Genomic DNA, 26331 nt, shown 5'->3' with positions numbered 1-26331 from the left:
GGTGTGTGTGTGGGTGCACTGGGTACCCCCCTACATGTCCCTGTACCAGGTGGCAGGCACTGTGCAGTGCCTGCCACGCAGTGCTGTGACATGCATGACATGCTCCTTTTCACACCGGGGCGGGCTGCTTGCAGCAGCAACCGCTGCAATGTTAATTGCCAGAATCCGACCGCCACGGTCGTATTTCGACTGCGGAGCATTCTAATTGGACCGGCGGTTATGCCGCGGTCCTTGCGGGCGGTCTTTTTCCGCTACCATGGCGGTCGGGGAGATTTTCCGACCGCCATCCTAATAGGCCCCTATATATTGTAAAGAAGTCACTGCAATGCAGCTACCTATCGTACATATTTGACACTGTAGACCTGAAACTAGTGAGTCTAAATGGCACAGCAATCCAGGGCACAGTCCTCAAGTGCATAAAATCCTACGTCCTCCATTCTGCTCTTCGACATTCACATCTTGGGTCGATGTCGTCCAAAGCTCTACAATAGCCCTTTTCTTCAATGTATACCAATCCATTTACTAATTTCATCAAACCCTTCAAACTTAGCTGCTGCAGCACATGCCACCAAAATACACTATTCCCAAGCTACACCTCTATCTGACTTTGCACATCAAACTTGAGTAGCTACTTGAAACAACCAAAGTGAACTTTAGGGGCCTCATCAAGGTGTGTCAAATTACTATAAAAATGCTCCAGTACAATGCAGTACTCCTGTTAATGAACCTCTGATAAATCCCAATGCTCAGTTTTCACCAGATTCATCACTGACCCCAACTCTGTCTGAGTCACTTTGACGGCGCATTTCGATTGCAATACACTCTTCTTCAAGCTCATTTTTAGATGTGTGGGTTGGCAGTGAAATTATGTTCTTTCTCCCTTCCCTGAGGGAAGCTGAAATTATAAAATCCACCACCCAGCAATTATTTGCCATTTAATTAAGAATATTTCTGGGATGACTCATGTGATTGGTGGGAGGGGTTCCTCCCCATTTGCTTGCACGTCCTCAACAACCTCTCACCAAATCATATTAAATAACTGTGGAAAAGAACCAAGTCTCTGCATCCCCACTTCACTGAGTTCAGATTTGCTGCCTGATTCCTTTTCTGAGTCCTCCATAACGTCCAATAGACTATCCTCGTTAATCGCCATTTTCCCTACAGGTCTTTTGTCTCCAGGACTCAGCCACTTAGTCATTCAGGATGCCACACAAGCTGACAATGTATTTTACCATAGTTCGGATTTTCCCTTAAAAGAAAAAAAAAACATTCTTCTATCCTTTCACCCAGTCCCACGCTCCAGTGGTATCACTTAATAACCTAAAATTACCACCTTCAAGAGCTTTTATTTTGTTGGGAAGAGCAATATGTACTTGATTCCTTTTTAGGTCGAAGCCTACAAGACAGTGCAGCGGTCACACTGCAAAGACACATTGGGGACATGCTGAAAGATTCCCAATAAATGTATTCCGCCCATTGCATGCAATTTGCTTTGCGTTTTGTAACTCACATTTGCTTACTTTCTATTTGCTGGCTTTGTTTGTTTTAGGCTGTCTGTTAGACCTGTCAGCCCTTTGGGTGGTCCCTCCTCATCATTATTTATTTTGTCCCACTTTTGCCTCAAACCCTGTTTGAATTTTTCCTTTTTGGGAACCACCAGACTTTTTCGTGTTGCTACAGATTCAGGGAACCATTTTAGCTACCCCTGAAACTTCTGTCTGAGGGCCTGAAGCACAAAATGGTGGCCACCTGTGACATCACCAGCATCCACTGGAACCTACCAGCACCTTCCAGAACATTCCAGGAGATTCCAGAACCCTGTGACCGTTGGAGGCGGTTTAGAATGTTGGGAGGTTAAGTCAGAGAGTTGGCAGTTGGAGCTGGCAGTTGGCACCTGACTGGTGAAGAGAGAGGAGCACAGCAGTGAAGGAGGAAGGAGTGAAGCAGCAGGGGTGGAAACTTGTGCCTGGAGTGGGGTCCATAAACCCACCCTTGATACTTGTCCCTACTGATGGATCCCAGCCTATAGCCCTGTGTGGGAAGAAGACAGAAGAAACTTATCCTAAGGACCTGGACAGCAGGAACAGGCCTTAGAACCAAGAAAACAGCAAGATTCTGACCTGAGAACTGGTTTCCCTGGAGTCGGGCGTCGAGTAGCCTGAAGACCTGGAGCCCGAGGTGGAGAAGCGGCGCTGACTGAAGTAGCAGACGTCGTACCCGGAGCCGCCTGAGGTCGTGAGAGGGCGCCGACGGAGGTCGTGAGGAATACCAGAGGTCGAGGAGGAAGTGAGCCGAGGTCGAGCGAGCGGCGTCATCGGAGGAGTGAAGTCCGCCCTCCGGAGTCGTCGGAGACCGAGGTAGAGGAGCACCGGAGGTCGGGAGTGAGGATCGCACTCCGGAGTCGCCCGGAGCATGTGAGGAGGAGCACCGGAGGTCGGGGGTGAGGATCGCACCCCGGAGTCGCCGGAAGTCGACATCGAGGCCAGGCCGGCCGACGTCATCGGAGCCGAGAGCGCCATCGGACCGGAGCCGCCCGAAGTCGCCGTCGAATCGGAGGTCGAGATCGAACCGAGGCCACCGACATCGGACCGGAACCGCCTGCCGGCGTCGTCAAAGAACTGACATTGTGCCGAGGCCGCCGAGACCGAACCGGAACCGCCTCACGGCGTCGACACGACTCCAGCGGCGTCGGAACATCAGAAAAAGGGCAGTAAGTGGAGTAGAGGGCGCCTAAGGCCCTGTGGAGACCTGAGAGACTGCTCTAAGGGGCTAGGGAGGTGCTGAAACCAACCTGACTGTGCAAGGGGTGAACTGGGACTAACCTAGAGAGGTTGTGTGGAGAGAGAAAGCCAGGGCACTGGTATTCCCCCCTTTGATCTACCTCAGATTAGGCCTCAGCCTTGTCCCAGCCAGGGAGTAGCCCCCCTCAAGCCTTCCACAACCCTACAAGCTGTGCCTGGGCCATATCAGCCCTTAAGAATTGAAGTGTCATCTGATTACATGAGTGTTGCTGTATACTTTTAATTATTTATTGGGGATACTGTATTTCTTGAGTTTTTACCTATTTATCGCTGCACTATATTTATAGGTCCACAGGACTTGATGGTGTACAATATTTATTGGTACAGTATTTATTGCCTCAAAGTATTTAATTGTCTGTATATATTGCACTTGTATTTATGCCCTGTTATTTATGATCACCCCTATTTATTTCATCAAACAGCCAATATTTATTTGACCTGCACTAATTGAAACTTGTATATTGTGATTGTCTTATTTATTTTTCCAATCAGCAACTAAGAGAAAAAGATAAAGAAGAATATTTTCATAATTTTTACGGTGTAGAGTCGTTTTTGGAACGGATGCACGCATGGTTATTGTATGGGTATATTGTATGCTTAGCACTGTGCCTGTTTCCTGACCACTCGAGCCAAGCTACCACAGTGTGTTCGGGGAGTCCACCACCACCCTGCGGAGTGGGAGTGGGCTGTTTCCAACACTGTCCACCCTGTCTTTTTCCCTCCCGCGGAGCTTAGCATGTTTACCCACCTTTCTAACTGGCTCCTTGTATTCTTCCATGAGTACTCACTTTCTGGGAACTCATTTTTTCTTTTTACTTGAGGCACTCCACGAGAGTGCATGTGTTTTCATTTGTTTCCCTTGTATGCTATTTCAGGAAGCAGTAAATGTGCTGTATGTCTTTGAAAACGTTTCCTGCCTCCTATCTTTCTGCTTGATTGATTCTTCTTATCTCTGCCACTACCAGTTCAAACATCTTGCATGCCTTTGAGGAACAATGTTCTGTTTCTTAGCTTGTTTAATTTGACCAGCGCTCGTTATCAAGAGCATAACTTAAACAGTTCTGTTCCTCAATTTCATGCTCATACCATAGGCGCTGGAAACAGGGGTGTAGGAGGAAGTGAAGCATCCCCAAAATACACATGTTGGCGCTCAGAAGGGAATGAGCAATAAATAGGTCTTAACATTTTGTTTTTATCTTGTCACATTTGCTGTGCAAAAATACATATGTTAGGCTCTGCCTTCCAAGGGAGGCTTGTAGTTACTTTTCTTTCACCGACTGCAAAGTGAGCGGATTTATGTGAAAATCTTGCTGTGTACTGGTGGTGTGAAAGGAACGGCCGTAGGTGTTATTTTGTTCTATCACAAAAATATAAATGCCAGTAAATGAACTGTTTAAATATTTCAGAATATATCAGAATTAGGAAAGTACGAATGAGGTGCATTTTTTTGTGTGGTGGAACCAAATATTTTAATACGACAAAACAAATCAATACACTAGGTGATGCTGATTCCCATACACCATCTGTATAATTTTATTAGTGCCAAAGTAAAGGTTCCAGCTACTTCAAACATCTGATGGAGGAATTGAGGGAGGAGGATACAATGATACACTCATGGAAATTTTGGACATAGGTACTGCCTTGCCTACATGTCTAAGAACTATAACATGAATCCAGTTGGTGGACTATCCATACGGTCTTCTACTAGGCACGAATGATGAGGATAAAAGATATGGTCTCAGTGGTAACCTCATTACACTATGTTGATGGTCGTGAAGACAATTATAAACAACTGGTGAAAGAGACAAGAAAATCACATTATTTTAAAGATCTGTGTGTTCCTCACTAACAAAAATAATTCCATGGTAATAAAGCCTTTCTTATGAGCAAGCAAATCGAGTATGGGGTTTAAAGGGGAATGTATAAATCATCACAATGCAAGTCCTACGTCCGCAGGCTATTCCACAAAACTACATAATTCCTGTGCTTTCCCCACCTCCGAAATTACCAAGGCCCCGGGTTATGATAATAACTGGTTGTGCAAAATGACGGAAATTATTATGGGCTATTCGTAATGACGGCTTAAATGGGAATGTAAATATCTGATTATCTAAGCACCATTTAGTGGCCATATGTATCAAGCCTTTTTCCCGTTTGCAAACGGGCTGATTCTCAGAATCGGCCAGTTAGCGAATTGCAAAAAGCATTTGGGGATGTATCATTCCAAAAGGCCATCGCAAAATAGAAAATTGCAAAATTTGCGATTCTCTTTTTTGCGAATGCAATTAAGGAATTGCAAATTGCGATTCCTTAAATGCAATTCTTGAAGCACCAGAAATTTGCTATTTGGCCCTAACAAATTGCAAATTACCACCTACTTTAAGTTGGTGGTAATTTGCAATTTTCTTTAAAAAAGCACTTTTTTGATTTTTTAAAAGTACCATATGTCGCACAGTGCGCAAAATGTGCACACATGCATATTTCAGGGGTGCAACAGGGTGTCCTTTTGGCACTTTTGCAACCTTGAAATTGCACTCTCAATTTGCGATTCTCTAATTAGTAATCGCAAATTGAGAATGTCTTCCCATTCATTCCTATGGGCTTCCTAGCCCATAGGAATGAATGGGAAGGTATTCCTTAATTGCGAATCTCAATTTGCAATTCGCAAATAAGGAATATGTAGGATTCGCAAAATTTTTAGCAAATCCTACATACATTGCATTTTGCGATTCTCTAATTGCGATTCGCAAAAAAATCACAACTTGAGAATTGCAAAACTCTTTTTTGATACATATGGCCCTATGAGACTTATCCAGGGTGAGATCATTCTGGGCCCAATTATCTTTCATGTTAGCAGTGTTGTGCAAAAAAGCTTCACATTCATTCTGTACATTTGACAATTAGCCGAGACAACGCAAATAATGTGGAACTGAGATGACATCTAGATGAAAATTTGAAATTTAGTTTTTACAGATGTAGGGTTTACTATTAGTCATCTTGAGTGCCCTCGGACACTGTTGTAGTGGAAAAATTAATGAGGGAAATTTAATCAATTGGCTAGATAGAATCATACAGTTTTCTGTGTCACACAAAGGTCTAGTTTTTAAGACATGCTCTCATGAGGAAATATTACAAATTATTAAAAATGTATAAAAAAAAAGAATTTTGTCAGACTACTGATCTACTTTTGTGGCAGGCGAGTGAAGGTCAGTCCCTGAGTCTTAGAGTGCACCTTTTAAGGGTTAAAATGGCCCTGGAATATGTCTGAAGCTCTTCCTCTCCCTCACTAAGAGATTAATTTAATATTGTATTCTTCCAAATATGGGTGGTGAGCTCCTGACGACCAAATGAAGAACCACAACCTTTCCTTCTAATCAGACTGGTCTCTTCACATCATCATTAGGTCGAGCCTAGGCAGCGGCATGCACTCTCTGCAAGACCGGTTATCTCCTCTATCAGCTTTTGGCATGCCCATGAATTGCCATATGTTCGTTGTTGTGTGATTTGGAAATAAGGGGTTTTTATTGGTGCATTGGATCTGATTCTCTCGCCTTTGTGTGCTTGGGTCACGCCCAGGCAATTTCACTCATTGTTTGCTTGCATTGGCCATCCCAATACGTCCACGGTTCCTCCTGGTCATCCTAATCTGCCTTTTTATTTGGTAGATTATCAACATCGTTTTAAGCTTTCAGACTGTTTTACAGAGGAATGCTCTGTTCGGCACCTGCAAAGTGGCAATCTCTGTCCGGTAGCAGTTGAGATATGCCAATAGCTCTAACTCAAAAAAATGCAACACCTATTGCATTTCTAATGCTTGTTTTAAGTTGAAGGCAGTTATTCTGGCACTTAAGTCTTTGCTTGGATGCAGTCAAAGAGAGTGTTAATCTCCTCCGACAGTATGACTAAGGTGGGGGCGTGGGATGAAAATATCTGGATGTGCACCACCCACTTAGCCGGTTTGGGAGGGAGGGGGGCAAGCCACACCAAGTCCAATTTTTGTGTGTGTAAAAGGCCGCTTTATTGAAACAGGTGCATACCACAATTTATCAACTGGCAACTGCCTTACAAAACTAAAACCTCACTATACATGAGTTACCTGACCCCCTGTTCCCCCCCCCACCCCTACGATCCCCACATCAAATCCCCCACCCTGCCGATTACAAAATAACATTACATAACAACCATATAACACAATCTTACACAATATTGCATTTACAAATCCTGTCCTCCAATGACCCAAACCCCTACCTGCCTTTGTGCAACTGTAACTAACAAACATCTAGTCTAAACTTAGCCTACCTGGTTACCCTTTCCCTGCCCCTGCTCACAAACTACCAAACTAAACAAAAAACTTCAGCCAATCTTGGCCAACATTCAACAACCCATGAAAAGGCGGAAGAGTAGGCGGAAACGCCGCCTCCCAATTTTCCTGCCCCTCCTGTCTCCTAGGTATGACCTCTCGGTGTCACTGCACATTTAACATCCTGACCAGGACCTCCCTGATCTCCAGTAGGTACAAATCCATGCCCATCCTGGATAAATGAACTCCATCCCCCTTGAAAAAACCCGGTGTATCATACTTATTGTCCCTATGAGCAATCCTAGAAAACCCCATATGCCTGCAAAAACGCACCATTTCAGTTTTGAGTTTTCTCCGGGCCTTGTCTACTGCCCCCGGATTAACTGCTCCTCTCCAGACCCTACGTGGAACGCATTCTGTCCAAATGACAGCACAAATCGACCACTGCTGCTTTATCACAGCCAAATCCCACTTCATGCTCCTCATTAAAGCCAAACCCGTTTCCTTGACCATGTCATTCTCCCCCAGATGTATCACCAGGACATCGGGGCACCTACCAGCCACCAAGACGCCGTTCAGAACCTCCAACAACTTCTTCCATCGCATGCCCCCTCTGGCCCTCCAAAAAACTTTGAACAAATCTTTATTAAAGCCTACACTTTCCCCAAAATAACTGTTGCGGGCCTGGACCTGTGCCCACTTTACAAAGGAATGTCCTACAATCCAGATAGTCATCTCCCTGGCGAGGGGACCCATCACCGAACCTGAAATGAGAAAAATGGAATGAGCAAGAGAAACAACAGAACCGCGATACATCCCCCGACACTCTGCACACATAGCGCTGGTAGCAATCCGAAGACCATCTCCCCAACCTTATGATGTCACCTTGCCCCCAGCCCCTATTGTTTGCCTCCGACGCAGCCCCAATCCTGAAAGAATGCGTCCTGAAACCTTTGCCATCAATCCCCAGCTCCATGAGTGCTTTCCTCAAAACCGCTAAAAGCTGAAAAGCCGTGGCGCACTGCCCATTCGCATGTACAAAAACTGAACCACCTGAGCCAGCCGCCAGTTTCCTCAACTTCGCTTCCCACCTGCACGGGCAAGTCAGCTGCGGCTCGGCAGCCTGCAAGGACACCCATTTTCCCCGTCCCCTCTGTTTTAGATTTCCACAGCCAAATGCAAATTCTATCCTTATAAGGAGACACCTCACCCCACAGGAGACCTCGCCCCTATTTCGTTCCTAACATTTCCGACACACGGAAGGCCCCAAAAAACATCCACACCATCAGTGTGGAGAAAAGACACACCTCATATCCATCGGTGCATAACCCTGACAAGGTCTGCAGAACCCTCCCTAACAAATCCTAAGACAGGGGGTTCCTAATCCTGCTTGCACTACCACGCTCTCGGGCCCAACCCTCCAGCATCCGCGTCCCGATTTCTCCTGCGGATGGCGCATAACCCCACAAAAATTTCCCAACAAATGCAATCCCGGCCAGCTTACCCGCAATTGTACCCTAGAAAGTCCTTTATCAATCAAATCTAGAATGAACTGTATCACATCTTCCCCTTGAAGCGCTGGTGAGTCCCGCCGCCTAGCACCTGAGAGCAAAAATTCCTCCCATGCTGTCCTGTACGCTGTCCTTGTGGATTGAGCAAGGGACCCTAAAACCAGCTGCAAAAATCCTGTGTTGCCTACGTACCACAAATGCTGCGGCATGCGGGTCGGTGTCCTGTCTGCGTCCTTGGCTAGCCCACGGATTCTCCCCCACTGTGAACGAGACAAAGCATCCGCTATGTCATTGTCCACTCCTGGCACATGCACTGCTCGAAAGGCAATATTATGACGTAAGCAACCCAGAACAAACACCCTCAGTAACTTCAAAACGTGTTCATCTCTGGCAGACTGGCGGTTCACAATTTCCACCACCGCCATGTTGTCAATTCTGAAAGTCACCTTCCTGTGTGCCAACTGTGCGCCCCATAGTGTGACCGCCACAACCAGTGGGAAGAATTCTAAAAATGCTATACTCCGACACCCCCAGCCCAATCTGTCGGCCACTGCTCTGCACACCATTTCCCCTGCCAGTAGAGGCCAAAGCCCTTGCTACCTGCGGCATCAGAAAAAATCGGGACATCCCATACCATGTCACCCTTCCGCATCAGTGGAATTCCATTGAAATTCTGCAAGAAAAACTGCCACATTCGCAAGTCTTCCCTCACACCCGCAGACAGCCACACATGATGATGTGGAGGTCTCTGTCCTGCTAGCGCCCTGCCCAGTCGCCTACAAAATGTCAGCCCTACTCTCACCACTCTATAAGCAAAGTTGAGGTGACCCAAAAGCACCTGAATCTCTTTTACTGTGACCTTGCTTTTCGACAACATTGTCGCCAGTAGCCCCAACATTTCCTGCTTTTTGTCCTCTGGGAGGCATGCCTCCATCAATTGAGAGTCCAACTCAATGCCCAAAAAGGACAGAGCCGTGCAGGGCCCCACAGTCTTTTCCGGTGCCAACGGCACCCCAAGTTCCCTCATGATCTCCTTGAAACTGTCCAGCGCCTTCTGGCAGTCCGTGGAGTCTGAGGTGCCCACAAAGAAAAAGTCATCCAGGTAGGGCGTTACCCCTTGGTGACCCGTCCGTTCCGAGAACAACCATTGAAGGAACGTGCTGAAACACTCAAAAAGTGTGCAAGACATAGAACAACCCATCAGTAATGCCTTGTCCACGTACCATTTTCCATTGAAATGGATGCCCAGAAGATCCCAATAATCCGGGTGGACTGGAAGCAACCGGAATACTGACTTTATGTCGCACTTTGCCATCATCGCCGTTGCGCCTGCAGTCACTACCAGTAACATGGCCACATCAACTGATGAATAAGACACAGTAGCCTCACTTTCGTCGATGAAATCGTTCACCGAACCACCTTCTGGCCACGACAAATGTTAACTGCCCTTGTTCCTTTTTCGGCACCACTCCTATGGGTGACACAATCAACTGTTCCAGTGGCCAGTGGCCAATCCTCAAAGGGTCCCGCCATGCAGCCCTCACGCACCTCTTTATCCAATTTTTCTTGCACTATTTCCGGGTGTGCTTTCGCTGACTGTAAATTGCCTGCCAACCTTCTCGTCCTAGGTCCCCCATACCCCAGTCTAAAGCCCTCTTGAAAGCCAGACTGCAAGCGGTCTGCAGCCTCTCGGTCACCATAATCCCGTAGTGCTGTGATCAACTTATCTGTTCTAACCGGAGTAAGAGCCCTTTGGCCCAAGCCCCTTAGCCCCTCGCCCGCCCATGAAGGGCTGCTGCTGCTGTCCCCCCATTCTAAACCCCCCTGCCTGCCACCGTTGGTTTCCTTGTTGCTGCCCCTACCCACCCCCGAAGCAATTAACCAAGGCGTGTCTGCCTCCGCAATTCGAGCAGTCATGCCGAAATCTGCAGTACTCCCGTGTGCACAGTCCCTTGTTAAAATCCCAGCAGGCTCCCTTTGGTCCCGTCCGTCCTTTACTTGTGCTGCCCACCCCTCCCCGGGTGGGGCGCCCCTGAAAGGGCCGAAACACGAGCGGTAGGCCGCTTGCCGTGAAGATAGTTTCCCCGCTCCGGACAACCCCATCGCATGCTGCCATAAGTCTGTATCCAATTCACCCCATTTTGCCTCCGTGTCCCACGCCATGTGTGCTCTAAATTCCTCGTCGTATTGTGCCAATGCATATCCACTCCCTGTAATCTGGGCCTTCCTAATCACATCCATGTACTTGAACATGGCCACGCACCTCTCTGGGTACTTCTCGCTGTGGGCAGTCAAAGTATCGAAGTTAGAATATCGACCTACAATTATATCGAGTTCACAATATCGTAGGGACAGAATATTGATGTCAAGAATATCGTTGACTAGAATATAGACTTTAAGGTAAGTAATATCGTTTTTTTTTTATATCGAAGTTAGTAATATCGAAGTAATTAATATCGTAAGCAAAAAGTTTGTTGTTAATAATATCGATATTTATATTAGTGTTATGTATTTTAGTATGTATTTTATATGTATGATTAACAAGTTTTTGTGATGCATTTTAATTATTTCTAAAAAATATTTTTTTTAACTAAATTTTGCGTTTTAGTATCAGAGCGGGTTGTGGGGTTATAGGGGAATAGGGTGGGAAGTAATTTAATTATAATTATTCATATATTTTTATTGTTATTAATTATTAATGTATAGGTAATTAAATATTAATTGGCCATTATTTTTTATTAATTTATCATTATATTAATTATAAATAATTGATCATTTTATTTATTTGTTATTGTTAATTAATTTATAATTGCTATTTCATTTTTATTAATTGATTAATTGATAATTACATTAATTATGTTAATTTTTATGTGTGGCGATTTGTGGGTTTATAGGGGATTAGGGTGGGAAGTAATTTAATAATTATAAAAGAATTAATATTTGTTAATTTATTGTTATTGATAAATAATTTATTGTTAATTAATTATTAATTTTTAGTAATTTTTACCCACCCGCTATCCAACACTTTCCCTACTGGTGCATTCTCTGGAGTCGGAATAGTAATTTCTACGATTACGCTATCCAACACTTTCCTTACTGTTGCACTCTCTGGAGTGGTAATAGTAAGTTTTACCCCTACGTTATCCAACACTTTCCCTAATGTTGCACTCACTGAGGTGAGAATAGTAATTTGTATCCCTACGATATCCAACATTTTCCTTAGTGTTGCACTGTTTTGTGTTGGAATTGTAATTTTATTACCTGTGCTAATATTTTTTATATTATTTTTAATAATGTAGTATATAAATAATATTAAAAAGAGTAAATAAGTATTAAAATTATTAGTAAGTATATATATTATATATTATATGTATATGTTTAATTTATTTTTACATTATATATATATATATAAATTATTTATAATTTTTAAACATTAATTTTTTTAACTGTTTATTTTAATTATATGTATTATTTACTTTATTTTGCATTATTTTTTAAACTTAAATAACAAACGATATTTTTAACAATGATATTTTTGACAAAGATATTTTTTTTCTCGATATTGTTGTACTTACCATAATGTAGATAGGATGTCGATATTCTGGATCTTGATATTTCGCATCCGATATTGTTGACATCGATATTCTTGTAGTCGATATTGTGTCAGTGATTCACTTCTCGCAGTACACACTGGCATATATCAAGAATGCCGCTGTCCAATTCTCAATTGTAAGCGGCACTTTCTGCCTCTTGGCCAATTCATACTCCTCCTCTTTTGATCATTCCTTTGCCCTAACTTCTCTGTGCAGCAGCTTAAGCATCTCCACATATTCACCCTTCCAGATCCGCTCCTTAGTTGCTAGCATTAATTGCGCACCCAAAGGCTTGGTCACTCTAATATAAGGCAACCGCTTTATCTTTAACTCCTTACTCTCCATTTTATTCTCGGACTCCCCTATCGTTATTGTCACCGTCTCTTTTCTGTCAGTAACCCTGTCCGCTGTGTTCCCTGATGCCTTACTTGTGTCCTCCGTGCCCACTCCCACAGTTGTAGCCCCATTTCCTATGCTCACGGACGCCTTACCTGCGTCATCCGTGCCCACATCCAGCACATACTTTCCTTTCCGCAACCTACCCCCCTCTTCCTCCTCCTTGTCTCCTCCTCCCACACCCACTGACCCCATTAGCGGTTGCCATCCCCCATTGTGCTTACCTGGCTCTAAGGACTCTGCCCGTCTTCCTTCCGTCCACCTTGCAAGTGGGGCCGACCGGTTGTCCCAACGCGATGTCCGACCTGTGGGCCCTGCCGGGCGTCGTGACACCTGTAAAACACTTGACACAGAATTACTCGTCCCCCCCCGCTCCCTCGTCCACGTTATCCCTCAACTTGCCCTTCTCCATGCTGTCTCCCTCATAGTCCCAAACCTCCTGCTCCCTGGAACCCCAGGCTCTCTCAGCCGGGGGTGCAGACTGCACCCTCCTAACACCATTCAAACAGCTTTCTTTGGAGCTCCTCCGTCTACAATATCCCCCGGACCGTTGAGGCCCAGTGAGCCTGCCCTGGGCCTACTTATGCCGGCCGCGCCGGGATCCCTCGACGGTATTGGGTACGCCGCGCGAGGCTCCACCCTCCCTTCTCCTCGGCGCCATTGAGCCGCTCCCAGCTCTGCCAAGTCTGGCGCCCTCTGTTGCTCCCCTGCCTGCAAGAAAAAGGAATGGTCTGGTGTGCTGGGCCTACCCCTTCCCTCTCTCCCCTCCCATCTCTTCCCGCCCACGCCCAAAGTGCCTGCTGCACACGCCCGCCCTACCACACTAAGCTCCAATGCTTCCCCTTCCTCCACCTGCTCCCCCTCCCTGTCACTCCACACCAATCCTGCTGCGCCCCGCGCTCTGGCCCCACTGGGCCCTGCCACCGCCGCAAAAGGCTCCCTGTCCAACACCCCCGAAAACCCCTGCTGCCCCCCGCTCCAGCTTGACCTTGTCCTCCTACCTGAAAACTCCCCGCCCCCACAACATGTAACCCTCCCCATGGCCAACCATATCTACCCCCAGCACCTCCTCATTCCACAAGGAAAATATATCCAGCCCCACCCAGCCCATGTCACTCCCTACTGACTCTAAGTCAATGGGTGCCCCTTCACCCTCACCCTCTCCCTCTCCCTCCAGTACCACAGGCCTCTCTCCTCCCTCCCCCACCACCAACCCCTTCCCATACACCCCTTGCGTCCCCCCAGACTCCCACCTCCACCCTAGCGTTCCCTTCTTGCTCTACAGGGGTAGCCTGTGCTGGTGCAGCCTGGCACCCTTTCCTACCCCCATTTCCCCGTCTTCTAATGCCTCCTTCACCCCTTCTACAAACCAGGGAAAGTCTCCTTATGTCTGGGGGCCTTCAAACGAGCCTTCCTCTGGCCCCTTTTCCCCCTTTCCGCCTCTCTTCCCGCCCCCCGGCTGAACTGCCGCTTTACCGGCATGCCGCGCCTCCCTGTTGCCCTCTCCCAGCAGCCTCCCACCTCTCATACCGCGCCCGGCGCGCGTGCACTTCGTCGATCACCGCCCGCCTGCCTTCGGTCCCACCTTTACCCGTCCCCGCAGTAACCCTCCCGGCCTCCTGCGCCACGGACCCAATTAAAGGGGCCGCACACTCCCTCCCCACGTGGCCCCCAGCACTCACCTGCCCCTTCCTCACTTTTCAGGGGGGCGAGCATGCCAGCACTGCGCGAGGGCGTGCCTCGCCGGGCGCGCGTTCATGGAGGCTTCCGGCATCAGGAGGTCGAGCCGGCTGGCCTCGCTAAGGAGGCGAACCACCTCCAGCACACCGCGATCTTCCGCCGCCATAACACCTATAACGCAATACTCAATGTAGCCTCAAAGCATACCACTCCACCTGCACTACCAAGGCCCGCCTAACAATGAAAACGCTAAAAACCCTACAGCGCTCCCAGCCACCAGGTCACCAAACCTAAAATAGTGGCTGGGTGAGCGCGAAACCAGCCCTTAAACCCTTGGGCTATCTTTCAAAATTGGGCTACCATTTGGCTATTCCCAATGTAGCCCAAAATCTCTCCAAATGGACGCTATTCGGCTCGCCCCAGCCCCTCCCAATCTGCCCAGGGGGCAGACCTCACCGGGTTCGGCTGCCCCCCAAACCCCACTTCCGGAATACTGAAGTGAAAAGACTGAGCAACAGAACACATGCCCCGGAAAGATGGGAGCGATTGGGAAATGTTCTTATGATGTTATTTGCTATAATCCGAGGACAGATCCTTAATATTTAGGGAAGCAGTGAAATGTGATCTCTTTGTCTGCTTGGGGATCTGGGAACAGCACTCTGGGAATAGTCTTTCGGGTTCTTCGTAGGAGTATGTTTCACTATGATTTACACATTCTTGCATGAATTTCGAGGAAGTCGGGAGTGGGGAATGGTGACCCAATGAAATGCGTTTAATTGGGAAGTGAGTCCTGGTTTGCTACCTATGCAAGAGAATCTGCTGTGTTAGTGAAGAGGGCAAAGTGTTCATTTCTTGTCCTCATTCGCTAAGCTTAGCCAACTGGTTGACATTAATCTTATTCCATGCTAGTATTGTAATAATTCATCATTCTGACAGCAATGGGAAGGTCACGCATAGTGGAAACAAATAGAACATATAAATGCTAAAATTGTTGCCCTGTTCGATGTTGTACTTATTACAGTCCAGGATTATCCATAGAACTCACATTTTTCCTGATTATCTATTTTTTTTACACAATTGTTGCCTCTTTCTAATGTGAAGTAACTGATATTTTTGAAATTATTTATATGTGGAATTTGTCAATGTATTTGCATTCTGAATGTGTAAGGTCCCAATCATGTAAACGGAAATGCAAAAAAAAAGGCAAGGATACCATTTAAGTGTAGCATCAGTTATGGCATGGATTTTTTGAGACTCTGGAAGCCTGGGTCATTTTACCTTACTATCTCCTCTCTTCGGGTTGTATTTCATAGTAAATGGAATAATGTATTTCTTGTAACTATCAGATTTTTTTTCTAACATTAATTTATTTTCCCGTTACAGATTCCAGGCGTTGATATATTTTACATCTGTCTTACAAGCAGTTGCTTGTGGCATCCACTACCTGGCTTCTGTGTTCATTGCTGTGACTCCGAAACATGTATGTAACATTAAGGGAAATATCAGCCTTATTCTGCTCTCCAATTCCTCTAATCTATCCGTGATAGACAATGTTTGGGGCCAGTTGAACTCTACCAAAGAATATGTTGTGGTCCAGCTGACAAATGGAGAGACTTGGGAACTCAATCAGTGCAGTAGGTCTATGCGGCATGAGCCTTTTGATTTTATTTATGACTATGTCGGCAATAAATCTACGTTTCCTTGTTCTGATGGTTTTATCTATGACCAGACGAAGGTGAAAAGCAGCGTTGTTACAGACTGGGACTTAGTATGTCAAAGAGAATGGCTTGCAAAATTAATCCAGCCCACCTTCATGCTTGGAGTCCTGATTGGAGCAGTGATTTTTGGAGACATTGCAGACAGGTAATTAAATATGAGTGTTTTTATTAGCAGAACATTTCTTTCTTAGTGACCTGGCATGATAGCTGTTATACAAAACATAATTTTCAAATGAGCTTCATACTGCTGCTGGCCTATAGAACTCCAGATAATCATACTTTAAAACAGTGATGACTGCTCGAATTAGAAGTGATGGGACAACTTGTGGGGCGGGGGAATAAAAAATGTGCAACACAGTTGGGATGTAGAAATGTAAGTGAGCATGTCGGTTTGGCCATCCTAAGTTGGCTGGCGAAACCAACATGTGCATGTCAAGTGCCCACAAATCTCCTTCTTTCTCCTGCTGACGCAGTGACGCTCACAGGATGGCCCTGCCCTAAGACTTGGCTGGCTCTGCCTCCCCAATAATCTTTTTTTATAATAAAATGGTTTTATTATCATTTTATTTTTCACGTTTGCCTCTCAGCAGTAGGGCGATGCTCCTCCACCATGATGGAAGAACCGCCCCCTGCTTTAAAAAATCACTATTTAATTTTAACGATTTATTTCATAGGTGTACTTAGAAGCTATGCTATCATCAGACAAGCCACTAAATAAACTGATTCCAGAAGATCAAAAAAAGTCTTATTTGTGGAAAAAACGTTTTGTTTCACTTTTAACAAACTAGCACTAAACCGTTGTTCAGCTTGCTAATATCTTGCATAACTAAGGGGTACTTGTCTCATTCAATGAAAATCAGTTCGTCTTTCAAACAAAAAGAGAGCCAATCCTACAATTTTGGGGGCGACATTAAGAAGTTGAGACAACAAGGTCACAGATGGATTGCGAGCATTGTGCATCTCCAAAATTATATTGTCTCGCCAATAGCTTTGACCTAGGAATGGAGTGTATAAAATTAGCATAATTAGACCTGTTTTCGGGCCATTTGGTGAACCACCCAATACCGAATGTATGCATGCAATGAGGGTCACACTCATATTGCTTTTGAATTTGGTTTTTTAAGAGCTACATAATCCATACAACCCATGACACATATTGTACATTACTAGCTTCACTTACTCAGTGATTTTGTGATACACCAAGGTGTGGCGGAACAAGTACCACCTGCGCAGTGATTTCACTCTCCTAATTTTAATATCACATTTTTCTTTAGAAATATAGTTTGATCCTCTTGTGACTCTTCACAGGTGTTGAATTATGAAACATGGAGAAAAAACATTTAGCATCTTCTAAAACATCAGCTAAATTACATATTCACGTGATTTCAACAGACGTTAATCATGCTGGGTTGGCAAAGTTATAGTTAGAATGATACATTCTCAAAAACGTTTCAGGGCAGTACATTAGCAAACTACAAATAGCCTGCAGGGGCATAATCTGCCTTTAGAAAGGCTGGGGTCTATTCTTGATGTGAAATTCAGAGATATTTATGGAGTGGTGTTTTCAGCTAAATGTGTGATGTCATAAATGATGTTATTTGTGATGTAAACAAAATAAATAAAACATGGGTTGGGCACACGCAGGTAGTTGGCTGCCTGTGGCTGTATTTGGGCGAGGGGCGTAGCCACAGGCCAGGCCCCACAGGCAATCCTCTTCTGTGTGCGACGTTTGGCCACACACAGCTAGGGGTTGGCCACCTGCAGTGTGGTTGGGAGCAGGACCTGGCTGGAGGCAAGGACATGCAGCCAGTCCCCCTTCTGTCCAAAACCAAAGGCTATGTGTAGCAGGGGCTTGGCTGCCTGGACATCTGCAGGGGGTTGGGCTCCGGGCCTATCCTGCAGCCAACCCACAGCTATACATGGCTGAAGGCTGTGGGCAGGGGGGAGTGGTTTGAATGTGATGAAAAAGAAAAAACTGAAATTCACTTAACAATCAAAGGTTAAAGTGATGTTATAATTGGGTATGGTAATAAGATGCTACTATACCTTAAAAAAAGTTAAAAATCATGGGGAAAAACAAAGATTAAAGTGATTGTTATTGGTAGGCCTTGTAATGCCATCTTAGCTTGCATTCTAAAATAAAAACTAATGTTAAAAACTTTTTTTTAAACCACTGAATTTCACCTAATTATAGTTCACTGAGCTAAGTAGAATTTTTGTCCCCGCCATGTATTGCTTATGAATTCACATATTACATCACTGATGACATGTTACATGACATCATTGATGACATCACTTATGACTCCTCAAATTTCATCATTGATTACATCACTTATGAAATCATCCACTCATTCTGTCAGAGTCCAGGGTTTGTGGACTTGAAATAATTCAACACGCTGTACTTGTGGCCAATTCTTTATTCACCTTAACAGGATTAAAAGAGATTGACAGGTATGCATTTGCCACTAAAAAGACACCCTCTGCCTGGCCCTGTGGACAACCTTCCTTACTTTGGTAAAATACAGTACACACATATTCTTGAGATGGGCCAATGGCATATGACATTGGCCCATATTTACAATGCCAGTGTGAGCGAAACCACCTCTAAGTGGGACATCGCTACAGTCTACATTATTCAACAATATCCAATGCGTCAAAATCTTGAGCGAAGTTTGTGAAATAAACAACAGCATCTTATAAACATCCTTGTTGCATAGAATTTGTCTATAGCACTGTATTACAACTCTTTAACTTGGGCTTGTGCCCAGATAGTCACTGGTGGATAATCTAGGCAGGCCCTGCGTTTAACCCCCTGCAACATCCCATTGCTCAGGGCCTTGGACTGTGCACAGTTGGCTACAGGGCCTGGCCTCTAGCAACTCAGGGCGCTGGACTGTGCACAGTGTGGGGTTGGCTGTAGCCCACACCCTATGCCCAAACCTGCTGAGTTGACCAACCCCTCGCTGGCCAGGGTCATTTGACATGTGCAGTGGGGGACGGGCTGGAGGTTTCCAACCATGTCCTGCACCCAACACCCACCAAGGCGCCCACCCCCTGCAGAGACCCTTTGCCCCATAGGTGCCTCACCCTCTTTTCTTTTTTTACTTTTTCTTCAGGTAATTTGGTACTCCCCTATCTGTCACGCAGGTTTCACTCTGCATGGTACTGTGGTAGCATGTGGGTGAACCTTAAATGGCGACTCCCATGGGAGTACTGCCGTACCTCTTAGGGGTACTGCAATACCTGTAGCACAATCATTTTTCCAACTTTGCCTCCCTGGGTAGGTTTCTCTGGGTCCCTCCACCAATTGTCAGGTTTGCAGTGTGTTCCTACCCTGTCAGCCATGTACTGGTTGTCATTTTCAGGACACAGGACCCAGTCCCAGAATCCTAATTACAGCCAGCCAATCAAATAACAAAAAGCACACTTTCTGATTAAAGTTATAAAGTTTTGCCAAATTTGTTGTCATTTCAATAAGTCGTTTTTCTGTATCGCAGAGTAATTTTTCCGATGGGAAATCAACTTTTGAGATCCTCTGTTTTTGTTGGGCCCTGCTTGATGGACCGGCGCAAAATTTCCATGTAGGAGTCGAGGTGGATGATTTTATTTTGGCAAAGTTTTGTGAAGATTCTCATCAAACGACATCAGAAACAAAATGCTTGTCCTATGGAATCTCTGACTCACTATAGCTTCCTCACAGTGGCATTGACCATTAATATATATATATTCAAGCACTAATTCAGGAGTCAAAACTTTTCAGTTACCGTTAATGACACTCAAAGTAAGGAGTTCCGGAAAACTTTTCTCTTTTGTAGGTGTCTTGAGAACTAAATTAAATATGTTTACCTTCGATTCTGCAGCACACTGACCTTTAAATACTTCTCCCTTCACGGTTATGTGTCTTCCCGTCATTTCTCTCTAATCTGTTACTGGTGCAAATACATGCTGTGTGAACTTTCTCTCCCTTATTGTATGTTAAGCAATCTGTTTCCGTCTCTGAAGCGCTGTTTAAATTAAATAAATTGATACATTAAAATGACTCCTTTGGATTTGACATACACACATATAAGCCTGTCCTGGGGCAATCTAAATATCCTGGTGGTTGTTAGGAAATCTACATCCTGGTCTCAATACTAAGCAAATATCTCTTGTTCTGCCACTGGACACTCCTTCAAAGAACGCCACATCTCGGCCTATGTGGACAGCACCATGCTCTACTTTGGGTTCCCGGAATTAGGTTTCCAAACGGATATATTTATTACCTAGCTAACAGTTACACAAACCTCCAGAACCCTGACCAGTGGACTCCATCATCAGTGAAACTGTCACCCATCATCCTATGAGCAATCGTATACCTTTTTACATGGCCAGAAGATCTCTAATCAGATGAAATCTGAACCTCATACTTTTTGTTTTCTAAAAGGTGTGCGTTTTTGAGACCGAGTGGTCCCCCTATCCAATATTCCTTTGCTTAAAAGGTGTTGATCAGATTGCATCTTAATGAACAGACTAATAGTCGTTTTCCAGCATCCTAGTGCCACCTTGTTTAAGGGGGTCTTTTACATATCAGAGATATGCTGTGTTTAAACCTGGATGATACTAAGGAACTTTGTGCGTCTGACCAACTCCGGGTTAACCGTGGGAGGTCGTGGCAAGCAATTTGTATCAGTACAACGGTTGCCACTATATGCTAAACCATTACCTTGTCACATATTTCTTTACAAACTCTTTGAACAATGAAAACCATTACTTCAATAATTTTTTTATAGCTAGAGCTTATTTTGATTCATTCAACACCCAAATGACTCACAGCCAATTAAATGATGTATTAACTAATAGAATATCATAACATATTCCAATGTAAAACAGATTCTAGCTATGATTTGAAATCACAATAAAAAAGCACCTACTCAGGAATCAGCAACAACACATACCACTCCGTATCCTAAAAAATCAGCACCATGCAAAAACAATTGTCGAAAGCAGTTGACGTGAAAAATGCCACTCGTTAAAAAATATAAAACTGTAAAAATATATTTAAATGAGCTTGTAAATAGAAATATATTTGCAACACACATTCTGTAAATAAACATACGAGACTTTCTAATTTTGGCGTTTCCTTGCTCAGCAGACATATTTACACAGCAGTGTGTTTATGACTTAATAATATAAAAAAACTGAAAGATTTGGGAAAACACATTAAAAGGCCATAATTGCACAACAAAAATAGAAACCAGCATAGCAATAAAATACTTGATAGAAAGAAATTAGCAACTCAATCTTGTAAAACGAAAAACACGTACAATAAACAATCTGTACACATTTTCTAATTTTAGGCACAAATAATATGGCATTTTCCTACATATGATCATCTTGTGGGAATCCTCTATTGGACCGTCAGGAACACCTATATGATAAATAAGCATTGGCATAACCAATAGGTCTCGCCTTTGGGACCTTATAAGTGATTAGCCAGAGCTATTGGTTTTGCTAATGTGCCTAAGCTATGTTTTAGAGTAGCGAAGACATTTTTTTTACCTTATTTATAATTAAGATGATATTATGTATAACTGAACGACTTATTAAAAAAATAATATGAAAAATGTTTAGTGTTTTTTGTGTGTAATGTTGGCAAGTTTTTCCTGAAATCGGTCTCAGGATGCTTTTTTCAAGTCTAGAGAGGACCTGGCCTGGCAGTCCGGACTGTACTGTTCCTATCCATGAGTAGCAGGGTCAAGACTGATTTACATGTGTTTGGGTCCAAACTAGGGTTGCATAGTGAGAAAAAGAATGATGGATTAAACCCAGATCTGTGAGTGGTTAAAAAGTTTCAGCAGTCCGGCCATCGTCTTGTTTTGTTGGCAACTTTTTCCTGCCTGTTCTGATGGTTGTTTCTTATAGGTTTTTTTTGTTTTGAATCAGGGGGATCTAGATAGAGGGTAGAGGTTGGGAAATAGCATGTGAATTATAATAGGAGTAGCAGAAGGATATTGGGGCAGAAATAACAGATGCCCGAGTTAAGGGTACTATAGAGCTATAGCAATGGCTTAAGTTTTGGAACAGACAAATGACACAGCACTTAATGTTTCTCGTCTCCCCTCTGATGCTTTTAAATGAGTCATGAGTTATTTAACCACTATCATACCAATATGAGATAATATTTGTATGAAACATGAGGCAGTAGTTTCTAGGTCCATAACAGTCACAGAAGGGCGTGAGGCAAAAATTGAGTAACATAGCAATCAGTGCACTTTCACCCCTTCTCTACTCCCTTAGTATCATTAGCATTCTAAGCACTACACAAACAACATGACAATGACAAAGTCAGGACAAAATGTGAGGCCACCCCAGTGGCAGATGTCTGCTATGCAAAAACCAAATAACATAACAATCGGTGTAGTGTCATCCCTTTTCTACCCCCTCAGCTCCTCGAATTGGACTATGAGCATTCTACGCGCTATGATATGCTATCACATGGCAGACCTGTCCTATACAGGTAGCAGGTATCACCACGCAGGAAGCCCAGTGCACAAGAGACTCACCAGCATTGCCCAGCAGCCCTGCCAGCAGCAGGATGAGCCAGGCTTCCTGCTCCAAGTCTGTGTGCTTCAAGTGAAACACTCTGTAGCTCCACCTGATGAAGCACCAAGTGTCTGCTGAGCACCTCTGCTCCCCCCCCGAACTGGCTGTAGGCTCTGCGGACCACTTTTATTCACTCGGAGGGGAAGTTGAGGCATCTGGTGTCGAAGAACAGAGGAGAGCATCTCTTTCTGAGCACCAGGCCTGACCCCTCTATGCTGCTGGGTATTTCTAAAGGAAGTTTTCTGCTATCGCAAGATATTTCTGCGAGGGCACAGAAAATGTTGTGTACGTATTTGAGTTGAGGGAGTGTTGGCTTGGAAGTGCTCGAGCAGAAGCAGCCACAGAAAGGGAAGGGCCAGGATGTGGGAGGCAGAGATGGTTTATGAAGACAGGGCCCTGACTGAGATGACCAGACAGGGGGAGAAAGAAGATAAGCACCACAGATATACACGCTCACAAATCACACTTGTGCACACTCACACACACACACACTTACCTGTAAACACCGCTTTTTCTTTTGCCTTAACAATTTTATGACATGTGTACCTCCTTAACAGACAGAATCTGGCGCAGAATCACAGTTGCAAATGAAACATGTGACACTACTTTGTTTGCTCTTCAGAGAGGCATACAATTGGGTGATCATTTATTTTGAACCACTGATAGGCATGGTACAAAACTGGCACTGCCCTTAGCCTTAACTACAGAGCTCTCAATTGTGATCTATTATTAACCCCAGGAGTTCAAAGAATGCATTATACAATAGTAACATGCAACATGAAAAACTAAATACAGAAACACAACATAGAGAAAGCAAACGCTCTTAGCTACAGCAAGATTAAGTAAAACTGGTGAAATGTAAACAGGGATTAAAGTGCTGACATTGATTGACCTGAATTTTACATATATTGTTCAGAAATCAATCAGTGTCAATAAAGTTAAGGCCATGAATGTGGGGCCAGATAGGGACCTGTATTAATGCCCATTTTAAAATTATGCCTGGGTTTGAGACCCGGGGCGGACTGGCCTACATAAAGCCCCACCATACTTAAAGCCCTGTACACTGGTGAAAACAATAATTTTCACGCAACATTATTGACTAAAGGCCCTCTGTTAATGCCTGCAGAGGAAAGCGTGTTGGTAACTTTGACATAAATTAATGCTCTTCTATAAATATCAACATTTTAGACAAGGGAAGTGGTGGTTTTAAAAAAACATAATAGAATATATTGCCCTCATTGGCTTCCATTGAAGCCGAGGCAATTTCAGGTGAGAGACAGCCAAAATATAGCCATTATTAACTTTAAAAACAATCGATTTTTCAGCCTGAATCGGGTTTATTGGCGTGTATGCGTCTGTTTGAGAACGTGATTGTTTCATTGATATTCAGTTATGAAGGGAAGAGAAATTAAGTTGGGAACCATTTAAAGAGTCAAACTTAGCTTTTTTTGGTCAGTTTCCCTCTGCATCATTGAAAGGTAAAGCTGTTTCAGACCAGTCCATCCTTCGTAAGTGAGTCTGCTCCAGCCCGGCACACACTAAAGCTATGAGGTCTTAGCATGACATTGTTGTGAACCACCATATATATATCAGTACATGATTATCGGACAAGGCAAATACCTGCTTTTTGTTTTCTTGGCACCCAGGACGTTCTCTGCCTATCCAGCAAAAATATCCTCTTACCTACTTGCCGTTGAAGGCGCAGACTATCTCAGTGCCCTCCTTGCTCCATCCTAAATGACCAGAGGATTATTTTGTTGCGTGTAAGCCTGGCGAGTAGTTTTTAGACATGTGCATTGCTTTCTTTGCATTACGGAGTTTGCTCATTAACACTTCTCATAATAATTTACAGCTGCAAATACCACAATGCAAAGAGCAACAGTAGTAAAAGAGTAACTTGACTGATGTGAGACAGTCCGTGCTCCGAGAGTGGCTGGGGACAGGGAAAGCAATGGGTTGGAGCGCTCTTGCACTTCCCATCCTCGCTGATGCAATGTGAATCCTTGTACCGATAGTTGGGTGATGTCCCTTCCTCCTGGAGAGTTTTCAGAACCCAAACCGTTCGGTTTCATTTTCATCAGACTCTTGTACATAAATTAGATGTTAAATTCGGCGTATGAATTAGACGTGAAATACCAGGATACCAGCATGTAAAGACAGCTGGAATCTTACACTCCTCCCACTTCTGCTGAACGACTCACTCCGGCGCCAGGAGAAAACAAAAGCAAGTTTTTTCTGAGCCAAGACTAATAACCAGTGTGTGTTTCTCACAACAAACAAAAAAGTGAATACAGAGTGTGATAAAAAAATAATAATGCTGTCAGAGGAGTTTGTTTCCGAGCAAAACCAATCAAAGTAACCAGTGTGAACAAAGATAGCAATCAGATGGGCGCAAGCCAAGTGGAAAGGGTTAACAACTTGCACATGTCGCCTCTGGTGGAGTAAAGAGAGGCAGGCCGTGGGGGAGTGCTGGTGCAGGGTTTGGGGTGGTGTTTTTTTTTAAGGTCGAGCTTAGCAGCACGCATGCGCTGATCTGCGAGGCTTCTTGTGTCTACTCAGTGTGGGTCTGACTCCTCACACACATTGGATTGGCGTTTGCGTGTGTCTTTCAATAATGAAAGCACGCAAATGGCTAAAGGCGGTTGCATTTCCCACCTCTTTTGTAATGTTCACTTCCATTGCGTTTTGCTCTCGGGAGCGAGCAGCGGCGCGCAGGGTGGCAGCTGCATTCCTCGTGGGTCAGGTTACTATTTACACACAATGTGACGTGCTTTCGCTTGTTTAAACATGTGTTGGCATGAGCCTTTTGTACATACACCCGTGAGACTTCTCAGATTACCCCTTCAAACGGCAAATTCTATTTCCTCTTCTTCTCCAGAGCAAAGCTATTTTAATACAGCATGCTGACTTTACTTCTTAAAGTTTCTGTTTATCTCCATAATGATGTCTAAATAGAGTTAATTTCATGTTTTGAAGCATGCATGTACTTAAACAAGCATTTGCATTGCAATTGGTCTCGAATTTTGCGAGTTTGAGCTATTGACATTGCAAATGACAATGCCTTTTATTTTTTGTTTTATTTTTTGATGCATAAATATAAGGCATTGTCATTTACAATGCCAATAGCTTAAACTCGCATAAATGCGAGACCTATTGCATTGCAAGTGCTTGTTTTGCAGTGCGAGGTTACAGCCATGAAAAACCCACAGCTGTGTGTGTGCTTTGAGGGTGGGGAGGGCTTGAGTGCAAGGAGGGAGGGGGAAAGTCACTAACAAACAAGCAGCAACGAAAGTAAAAGCTGCCCTAATATCAATGTGTCCAAAACATAAAGCGTGGCATCTGTGAAGTCATGCTGATAGGCTAGCAGAGAGAATGGAAAAAAAGAGCGTGCAGGAACCAACATACATTAAAAACAGAATAATACCACAGTTACAGGACCAGTCACCTTGGAGGGTCCAAAACGCCAAACGGCAGGACTAATATACTCTATCCACCAAACAAAAGCAGGCACTAACAGAAGCCAATAGAAATGAGGGGAGTTTCATCCACCACACATACCAGATAAAGGAAGCCTCGCCAGGGCAGCGCATGCGGGATGCGCTGGGCTCGACCTAAAAACACCAAAAGGTAGAAAAAACATGTAGAAAGTTGTTCAATTTAAGTAAAAGAAGTGCAAGTGAATATCTATGACCTAATTTGACAAAGTGGTATCACAAAAGGAACACAATCATTCACTAATATCACAAATAG

General features: G+C 44.3%; 1 protein-coding gene across 1 annotated transcript in view; it reads left to right on the top strand.

Moving 5' to 3' along the window:
* The window catches only part of SLC22A16 (solute carrier family 22 member 16), a 315817-nt gene that overhangs the window by 115587 nt on the left and 173899 nt on the right, over window positions 1-26331 (top strand). Inside the window, exon 2 of the mRNA XM_085612126.1 lies at window positions 15665-16144. Within this exon, the coding sequence (XP_085468252.1) occupies window positions 15665-16144 (480 nt within the window). The remainder of the gene's footprint in view (window positions 1-15664; window positions 16145-26331) is intronic.

Source organism: Triturus cristatus, chromosome 6 (genome assembly GCF_964204655.1).
Source record: "Triturus cristatus chromosome 6, aTriCri1.1, whole genome shotgun sequence".
Taxonomy (NCBI): domain Eukaryota; kingdom Metazoa; phylum Chordata; class Amphibia; order Caudata; family Salamandridae; genus Triturus; species Triturus cristatus.
This window is presented reverse-complemented; position numbering and strand designations above follow the sequence as displayed.